Source organism: Bison bison, unplaced genomic scaffold, assembly GCF_000754665.1.
Source record: "Bison bison bison isolate TAMUID 2011002044 unplaced genomic scaffold, Bison_UMD1.0 scf7180017864518, whole genome shotgun sequence".
Lineage (NCBI taxonomy): Eukaryota > Metazoa > Chordata > Mammalia > Artiodactyla > Bovidae > Bison > Bison bison.
The window spans coordinates 19,625,028-19,635,169 of NW_011495071.1; the positions used below are offsets into that span (position 1 = coordinate 19,625,028).

The 10,142-nt window shown below is 36.3% G+C and overlaps 1 protein-coding gene across 3 annotated transcripts in view; it reads right to left on the reverse strand.

The window, feature by feature from the left end:
• USP47 (ubiquitin specific peptidase 47) overlaps positions 1-10,142 on the reverse strand; it is a 114,696-nt gene that overhangs the window by 36,206 nt on the left and 68,348 nt on the right. For 2 of the 3 annotated variants that reach the window (XM_010830624.1, XM_010830621.1), the window contains exons 10-12: positions 3,908-4,003; positions 3,674-3,826; positions 1,072-1,239 (exon numbers count right to left, since the gene is read on the reverse strand). In XM_010830624.1, the coding sequence (XP_010828926.1) occupies positions 1,072-1,239; positions 3,674-3,826; positions 3,908-4,003 (417 nt within the window). The remainder of the gene's footprint in view (positions 1-1,071; positions 1,240-3,673; positions 3,827-3,907; positions 4,004-10,142) is intronic. The other variant, XM_010830622.1, reaches the window with a different exon arrangement.

Here is a 10,142-nt window from a genome sequence, read left to right on the forward strand (position 1 = left end):
CAGGTCCAGACGGCTTCACAGCTGAATTCTACCAAAAATTTAGAGAAGAGCTAACACCTATCCTGCTCAAACTCTTCCAGAAAATTGCAGAGGAAGGTAAACTTCCAAACTCATTCTATGAGGCCACCATCACCCTAATACCAAAACCTGACAAAGATCCCACAAAAAAAGAAAACTACAGGCCAATATCACTGATGAATATAGATGGATTTAGCTCTTGAGCCATAGTTTTCCAACTCTTGTTTGAAAGCAATGATCTTTATATCAAGTTATGATATATCTGTTACATTATTCATCACAGCAATTCACACTCATCTATCTGCCCTGAAAGAAACAGATAATTTTAAAAGGTAAAGCGTAGTGGTAATGGTGATGAGAATAATGGTCTTGGTCTAAAAACAGATTTATTCAAGTGAAACTCCATTCTTAAACACTGCCTTAAAAAAGCCTGTATTTAATACGACTGTGTAAGACTTGAATTCATGATCAGTCTTCAGACTGGCAATGCATTATTCACACCAGGCTCAAGACATTTGATTTGTAATTCTACCCTCAAAAAAGTAAATTACACAAATGTGAAATGGTTTGAAAAATCTTAAAAATCACTGACCTAGTAACAAAAAAAATTCTATCCTAGATATTATTCAGTCTTGTAGTTTTTAAATTATAATCCATGGAATTATATAATTTTTTGAAGTCCCTTAAGGGCTGTCATAGGGCAGGGGAAGGAAACTGAGGGGTTCCCTATCTAAAAAAGATTAATTCTCTTATTGTTTCAGAAAGGATTCTATAGCCAGAATTTTTTAAATGAACAAATCTAGCCTCATGCTTTCAATTTGCTATATGAGAAAACTCTGATATAAGATTTAGAGCCTTGCTGTTACTTCAAAGGCCAGTGACAGTTCAGTGTCTCAGAAGTCAATGCTCCCACCTGTAAGCAGTTTTTCCTAAAGTTTAATTTTGATTATATATGCCTAAAAACAGTAGCAATTAAATTTTTTTAAGAGAATTATAATAGCAGCTCAGCAATTACTTTATTCTTTCAACTAAAAACCACAAATTATAAAATACCTTCTCAAGTCCGGGTTTTGGAATCTTTTCAGTTCCGCTATTGTTTTCAAGGCAGATTCCTTCATCAACGCCGTCGTCATTGGAGAAATCATTGCTCATCTGATCACTGTGACAACTGCCTTCGTTTTCGGCTCCACTGTCAGTGCAACTTTCAGTCTGAGGAGACTTCTTAATAAAACATAATTATCTTACAATTATAAGGCAAATAAAGGGAAAATATAAACCTTTTAATTTATATGCTGTGAACTTTTTTGCAAAATTTAAGACACTATTGCTAATAAAAATACTTATTCTACTTTAAGCATATTTATTTTCTCTTAAAAAAGTGAGACCTTAAACAAAAAAGTGTATTTTAAAACCATTTCTGGTAACATCCTTATTAACATCCTCTATTAACAAATTATTGATTCAGAATTCTACTAAACCTCATTTATGCTACAGTTGCAAAGTAACAGTATAAAACTACCATTTATTTCATCAAAAACCATAAAAGCAGAGAACCTAAGCTCCAAAGTGAGCTTCTGTTGTTCTCAAATCCCAAAAGAACACCATCTCCTTTCTTGAACAAAAAGTGCCATTCAGTTTATCACTATGCTAGGTATTACAGACAATTAGAAAGAAAAACAAGATACTGTCTCTCTCAAGATGTTATTCTCCAGTTACAGGAGGCAGAAATGCAACAACAGTAAATAATACTTTTCCATGCTTTTATGATTTTTAAATCTCTTTCAGACAAATTTAACTTAAAGAATTCTTCCTAGAAATCCTCAAACAACTCCTTCCTCCCTTCTCCTTAAATATTTTAAATACAAAGTTTGAAAACTCTTCTCTAAAATGTAGGCCCTTGATATGTTTAAGGCGCTGCATAGAAGTTCTTGAATTAACCAAGCAATATGTAGTAAGTACCAACTTTTTACCAAGAATTTTGTTCTAAGGATTACATCTAACATATAGTCTTCATTCTTCAAGAAAGTCTGGTTCAAGGAAAAATGGAAACGAAAACCAACTTTAGAATTCTACACGAAGTTCAAAGAGATCATTCCCAAAACCTCTTTTAACTAAGCCAGAACACCTACTCTTCTCCCAAGAAATGGACCTATAACTTTCTCAAAGTTCCTGTCAAACCTTCTGTCTCAGTTTTTTTCTCTTGGAAAAGCCTTCCTTTTACAAGAACTACATTAGGAATATAAGAAGACCAATTTAATACTGATCTCCAAGTAGGAAATCTCCTTTGAAAGTTTGGTATACTATGGATAGATTTCCTAGCTTAAGCACAAGTATTTGAGATATTATTTCAAATTAAACCTTTCAAAATATTACCTGGACACAGGTACCATTCAATGAACATTTACTCTATGTAAGGCAATCTCTTCTTAGAAAAGCTATAAAAATCAATTATCATCCTTACTTTACAGACAGGGAAAGTGAAGCTCAGAAAATAATTTGATTCTTAGTAGTTAAGAGCATAAATAAAATTTGAGAATGTTTGAAATTATTTTTGAGCCTCTGGGAAAAGGCATTTTTTAACTACTGTGATGAATTCCAATCAGAAAAAAATGCTTTATGGCAGTTTTGAGAATAAGAAAGATTTATCACTCTCTAACAACTATGTTAAATGGCTGTACATATTCCTAATAACTAAATCAGAGGAGTTTCCAAATGAATAGAATGGGACATTATGAATCCTTTACTGGATAAGGACAGAGGAACCAGAGAATTTGGGGAGGTCAATGAGTAGAAGAAATTAATTAGCATTATCTGTGCCTTCAAAGTCTCATTCTCAAACTATATTTAATTTTAAATTCTTTATCTTAAAAGTTTTAATTTAAAAACTAATTAAAAATATCTTTATTATCTAGGTTTATAACCTAGCCAATTTATGAGCTGGTAAACCTTAAGTGGCTTCCCTGTTGGCTCAGCCGTAAAGAATCCGCCTGCCAGTGCAGGAGACATGGCTTCAATCCCTGGGTCGGGAAGATCCCCAGGAGAAGAAACGGCAACCCACTCCAGTATCCTTGCCAGGAAAATCTCATGGACAGAAGGGCCTGGTAGGCTGCAGTCCATGGGGTCACAAAGAGTTGGACATGACTTACTGACTAAACAACAACAACAACAAAACCTTAAATGAGAACCCAGAAAACTTAATGATTGAAAAAGTCACTAAGACAAAACAAGAAATTTAAGGCCACAGTACCCATTTTGCTTGTTCATTCAATACACTGTATTTGTTCTGTTTATCGTGTACCAGAAACACAAATGCAGCCCATCTCTAGACTGCTATATTTCAATAACTAAGCAAGTTATGAAATATAAGAGACTGGTGGTCCAGTGGCTAAGATTTCAAGCTCCTCCTGCGGGGGCCTGGGTTCGATCCCTGTTGATGGAACTAGAGATCCCTCAGGCTGTAACTAAGATCAAAGATCCCACATGCTGCAACTAAGACCTAGCAGAGTCAAATAAACAAACATGCTTTTCAAAGAGAGAAAGTTATGAAACATAAGATTATCTACTCAAATAAATAATTTCAGTTTTAATATCCTGTCTTTTCAAAGAATATCACGTTACTCTGATCAAAACTGAAGTATAATTTTTAAGTATTTACCTCATCCTCAACATCAATAAATGTACTCATATCTAGTTCCTCAGGAAACGTCATCCGATCATTCAATTTAATCCTGTGCATGGTTGTATAGTCAAAATCAAACCTTTTCAATTGTAAGGTCAGAAGATAAGGGAAATGCAAAAACCGAAGACCCTAAAAAAAAAGTGGGGAGAATCTACTGAATACTGAATATTATCTCAGATAATTAAGTATTAATTTCTACATGGCATCTACCTTTCGTGCATCACACTTCTTCTTACAACGTTCACAAAAATATTGATTTGGGCCATCCAGGATCTCTGGCTGAATAAATGCATGCAATGCTTCTTCCTAGTTAGAAAACAAATTGTTGTATAATTATTGTGAAATATTATAATGTTAATGATAAAGTCCTGAATATAAAAAAATTTTAATTACCAAAATACTCATAAACAGAATGGCTAGAAAATTAAGAATTCAAATGCAAAAAAGGGAAAAAAGTATCAACAACAAAATGATTTTATCATTATAAAACAGCAAAAAATTACTTTATTTCATTCTGTATGAGTGCTACGTTTCCTGGTCTTGCACATCAGTCATCTCTGCTTAATTGTCATAGACTTTACATTGTGGTTTTTGGCTAAATAATCTAACAGATCCTCACTCTTTAGATTAAAAAGTAATTCCACACTTAAAAAAGGAGTTGCATACGTCACTGCATTCTTCTAATAAAAGGAGACTATTTTAAACTGCACAGTTAAAACACAGTGCTCTGAGTGTACATTATCTGTACACTTAAAAATCTAATCATTTCTTTCATCACTACATTTAGGGTCAGTTAGTAATTCGCCACTGTACTAATTAGAAAGATTGAAAACTATTGTGCAGCCATCTCACTGCTTGTCAGATACTGCTCCACTTGAAAATGTATGAGAGCTCCTGGACTGTTCACCTAGCGGAACCACGTGGTTCTCTTTTTCTCCATACAGCTTTAAGACAGAAGCAAGAAACCTGTATGAATATTGTTGAAGAATCAGTAGGTATAAAGTTTTAAATTTTTCAACGTTGACTTTTTGCAATTAAAAAAGTTTCAGTTAGTACAACATATATGATTGGTATATATATGGTAGCTTGGCTGGCAATCTGCCTGCAATGCAGAAGATCCCAATTTGATTCCTGGGTCGAGAAGATCCTCTGGAGAAGGGATAAATTAGATAACCACTGCAGGATTCTTGGGCTTCCCTGGTGGTTCAGCTGGTACAGAATCAGACTGCAATGTGGGAGACGTGGGTTCAATCCCTGAGTTGGGAAGATCCCCTGGAGAAGGAAACAGCTACCTACTCCAGTATTCTGGCAAGGAGAATTCCATGTACTGTATAGCATATAAGGTTGGATTGCACAATTTCATTTGATATCACCTTTATTCCTCACACATGGTCTAAGGACATGGTTTGACAATATTTATTACATATAAAGAAAAAGAAGTGAATCACTAAGACAAAATATCTTCAAAAATTTTTTTGCTATAGAACAAGTTGTTCCTCAAAAGGTAAGTGAGCTTGATCTGGCAAAATGGAGTTAGTGTAAAAACAGCTACCAAGTATATAAAATTCACATAATCCTCAGTATAGCTCATTTTGGAATAAGATTAAAAAATTACAAAAAAATATACAAAATGCTTCTAACATCAGTTCAGTTCAGTTCAGTTCAGTCGCTCAGTCGTGTCTGACTCTGCGACCCCATGAATCGCAGCACGTCAGGCCTCCCTGTTCATCACCAACTCCCGGAGTTCACTGAGACTCACGTCCATCGAGTCAGTGATGCCATCCAGCCATCTCATCCTCTGTCGTCCCCTTCTCCTCCTGCCCCCAATCCCTCCCAGCATCAGAGTCTTTTCCAATGAGTCAACTCTTCGCATCAGGTGGCCAAAGTACTGGAGTTTTAGCTTTAGCATCATTCCTTCCAAAGAAATCCCAGGGCTGATCTCCTTCACAATGGACTGCTTGGATCTCCTTGCAGTCCAAGGGACTCTCAAGAGTCTTCTCCAACACCACACTTCAAAAGCATCAATTCTTCGGCACTCAGCTTTCTTCACAGTCCAACTTTCACATCCATACACGACCACAGGAAAAACCATAACCTTGACTAGACGGACCTTTGTTGGCAAAGTAATGTCTCTGCTTTTGAATATGCTATCTAGGTTGGTCATAACTTTCCTTCCAAGGAGGAAGTGTCTTTTAATTTCATGGCTGCAGTCACCATCTGCAGTGATTTTGGAGCCCAAAAAAATAAAGTCTGACACTGTTTCCAATGAAGTGATGGGACCAGACGCCATGATCTTTGTTTTTTGAATGTTGAGCTTTAAGCCAACTTTTTCACTCTCCACTTTCATCACAGGCTTTTTAGTTCCTTTTCACCTTCTGCCATAAGAGTGGTGTCATCTGCATATCTGAGGTTATTGATATTTCTCCCCGCAATCTTGATTCCAGCTTGTGTTTCTTCCAGCACAGCATTTCTCATGATGTACTCTGCATGTAAGTTAAATAAGCAGGGTGACAATATACAGCCTTGACGTACTCCTTTTCCTATTTGGAACCAGTCTGTTGTTCCATGTCCACTTCTAACTGTTATTTCCTGACCTGCATATAGGTTTCTCAAGAGGCAGGTCAGGTGGTCTGGTATTCCCATCTCTTCAAGAATTTTCCACAGTTTACTGTGATCCACACGGTCAAAAGCTTTGGCATAGTCAATAAAGCAGAAATAGATGTTTTTCTGGAACTCTCTTGCTTTTTCCATGATCCAGCGGATGTTGGCAATTTGATATCTGGTTCCTCTGCCTTTTCTAAAACCAGCTTGAACATCTGGAAGTTCACGGTTCACATACTGTTGAAGCCTGGCTTGGAGAATTTTCAGCATTACTTTACTAGCGTGTGAGATGAGTGCACTTGTGTGGTAGTTTGAGCATTCTTTGGCACTGCCTTTCTTTGGGAGCTTCTAACTTCACCCATCTCCAATTTTGTCCTCAGAACACAAAGAAGCATTAATAGGGTTGGGGAGGGAGACCAAAAATAGCCAGCCTTTCTCCATATATTCAAGTAGTTTACAGGAGGTCATAGAAAAGAACACATTTAGAAAATGATTTTTTCCCCTTCTAGAGCATATTTTAAGTATGAAAAAGGCAAATTCTTCAAAAACATAAGAGCAAAAGAAGCTTTAAGAGCAATCACATCTATAGCTTAACACAGACTGATAAAAATCAGTTGAGCTTTCCAAATGGAAACTGAACTAGTACAACACTTGATATATTTTTAAAAAAGGGGGAGAGTGAGAAAATTACATAACTCAAATTCTACTTTATGAAACTATATGTATGTACTGATTTCTGGCTTATAGTTCACAATCAGAGCTACAATTTTTAAAATTTAAAAACCAGAGAAAAATTTGAACAACAGGAAATTCCCTGAAACATTTTACCCAGACTCACCAACTTTTAACCTTTTGCTACCTCTGCTTTATCATTCTCCCACCTACACTCACATCATGTGTTTTTCCAAAGCACTTGAGAGCAGGTTCATACACGCTTTCCCCGTTAATCTTCAATGTGACTTTTTAAGAAAAAGGATATTCTTATAAAAACAAAGGAGTTAATCAAATTCAGGAAAATTTAATATTGGTAATTTGTCAGTCCATACTCCAATTCTGTCAATTATTCTAATAATGTCCTTTACAGTATTTCTCCCCATCCAGTACAGAATCAAATCCAGGAACAAAGTCTGCATTTGGATGACCGCCTCTTCAGATTCATTTTATCAGAACAGTTCCAAAGCCTTTCTTTCATGATATTAACAATTTTTGAAGAGGCTAGGTTATCTTATAAAATGTTCCACAATTTGGGTTTGTTTGATGTTCCTCACGGTTAGATTCAGTTTATGCCTTCCTTACTAAACTACTACGTAAGTAATGATGTACTCACGTAAGTAATGATGTACTCTTCAAAGGGTATCACAGTCAAAGGGCATGATGTCCTTAACATCCCTATTGGTGATACTAACTTCAATCACCTGGTCAAGGCATTGCCCAGTTTCTTCACTATATATGGTTATTACATTTTCCTCTTTCCAACTAATAAGCAATTTTTTTTTAATTTTATTTTTAAACTTTACATAATTGTATTAGTTTTGCCAAATATCAAAATGAATCCGCCACAGGCATACATGTGTTCCCCATCCTGAACCCTCCTCCCTCCTCCCTCCCCACACCATCCCTCTGGGTCGTCCCAGTGCACCAGCCCCAAGCATCCAGTATCGCGCATCGAACCTGGACTGGCAACTCGTTTCTTACATGATATTCTACATGTTTCAATGTCACTCTCCCAAATCTTCCCACCCTCTCCCTCTCCCACAGAGTCCATAAGACTGTTCTATACATCAGTGTCTCTTTTGCTGTCCCGTACACCAGGTTATTGTTACCATCTTTCTAAATTCCATATATATGCGTTAGTATACTGTATTTATGTTTTTCCTTCTGGCTTACTTCACTCTGTATAATAGGCTCCAGTTTCATCCACCTCATTAGAACTGATTCAAATGTCTTCTTTTTAATGGCTGAGTAATACTCCATTGTGTATATGTACCACAGCTTTCTTATCCATTCATCTGCTGATGGACATCTAGGTTGCTTCCATGTCCTGGCTATTATAAACAGTGCTGCGATGAACATTGGGGGTACACGTGTCTCTTTCCCTCCAACTAATAAGCAATTTTTAAGGAGACACTTGGGAGACCATACAAAAGTACTGAGCCTTAACAAGTTTTCACCTTGGTTTAGCATCCATTATTGGATTCTTGCTTAACCCAAATTTTAATGTTTTGTAAGTCAATTCGACGATCTTTTACTTTTAACAGGGAATATAAACCCATCTAATAGGACCAATGTTTTACTCCATCTCAGTCACTATTGTGTATTTTAATTATTCTATTAATATTTACTGTTTTTTCCTACATGGTGCTTTTCTTTGCTGTTTTTCTACGTTTTCTTTTGGTATTTAGGAAGGCTAGTAATTTGTTCTAATGTATTTATATACACTTTTGCTAGTATTCTTAACCCTTCCTCCTCCTTTTCCTTAAGTTTTTAGAGTCTAGACTGCCAATTTTAAATGGTATCCTGGTCTCCCCCCATTTAACCGTCTCCTCATTCTACACCCCCTTCTTTCTTTTCCTTTTTTAAGAGAGGCATTCTTTGTACATCAAGATACAGTATTTCATACTTTCTTCTATCATGTCCTCACCCTTGTTTTATTTAGTCTTTAATTCTGTATATTAAATGCTCACAGTCCTTTTGCTGAAGCTTCCCCAGTGGCTCTTGGGTGGGTGGAGCTCACCCTCTAATAAACTCAAGGCTTACAGATAAAATAATCAATGAGTCCCCCAATATTCAAAGTTTGATTTTCTACTGCCATAATAATTGAAGAAAAATTTGGCTAGATAGCAAATCCTTGGCTTACAATTTTTACTTCCTTGAAACTGCTATTCTGTTGCTATGACTTACATGTTGCTCTTCAAAAATATGATGCCAGTCCAATTTATCCTTCAAGTTTAAAAGTCAATTAAAATATGTCTCAGAGTTGATCATTCCAGATCTGTTTTTCCAGGCATGTTGAGGGCAGGGGGGAAGGAATCTTTCAAAAAGTTGATTAAACTTTCCCAATTCCCAGAAAGTTTTCCTGGATTATAGTTTATAAGTGTTGCTCTACCGTGTTTTTATGCTTCACACAGTCCAATTATGTTGGATTACTTTGCCAGTCTTCCTTTATAATCATTTGCTTTGAGATCTTAATTTTTACTTTATCTCATTTTCTATATTCTTCCTTAGCTTTCATTCCATCCTATTTTCTCTCTAGTATAACTAGTTCTTCATTTCTAATGTAGTTCCATCTTTTCTTCAATTTCCTTCCTAAGTTCGATCAGCTCACCCTGCATTTCTTGTTTTGTTTTTCTAATCCATTCCTCTCCTTACATTTTTGAATACCAGGTTCTATTCTGCTTGCTTGGGAATACTTAATTTAGTCCAGAGTACCGTGTTACAGTATCCTATTTTGTGGTTATTTTTTTGAGGTTTCCTTTTTCAGGGCTGTGTTTATTTCCAGACTTATTCATCAACTGAAATGCTTTAATACGTATATTCTGTTTTCTTTCAACAGCTGTGCTGTTTAATTTTTTTCCCATAGTCATTTTGTGGATGGCATTCTTTAGTTTGTGAGCACGTTCTGTTAACTTCAGTTCAGTTCAGTCACGTCCAACTCTTTGCGACCCCATGAATCACAGCACGCCAGGCCTCCCTGTCCATCACCAACTCCCGGAATTCACTCAGACTCACGTCCATCGAGTCAGTGATGCCATCCAGCCATCTCATCCTCTGTCGTCCCCTTCTCCTCCTGCCCCCAATCCCTCCCAGCATCAGAGTCTTTTCCAATGAATCAACTCTTCGCATC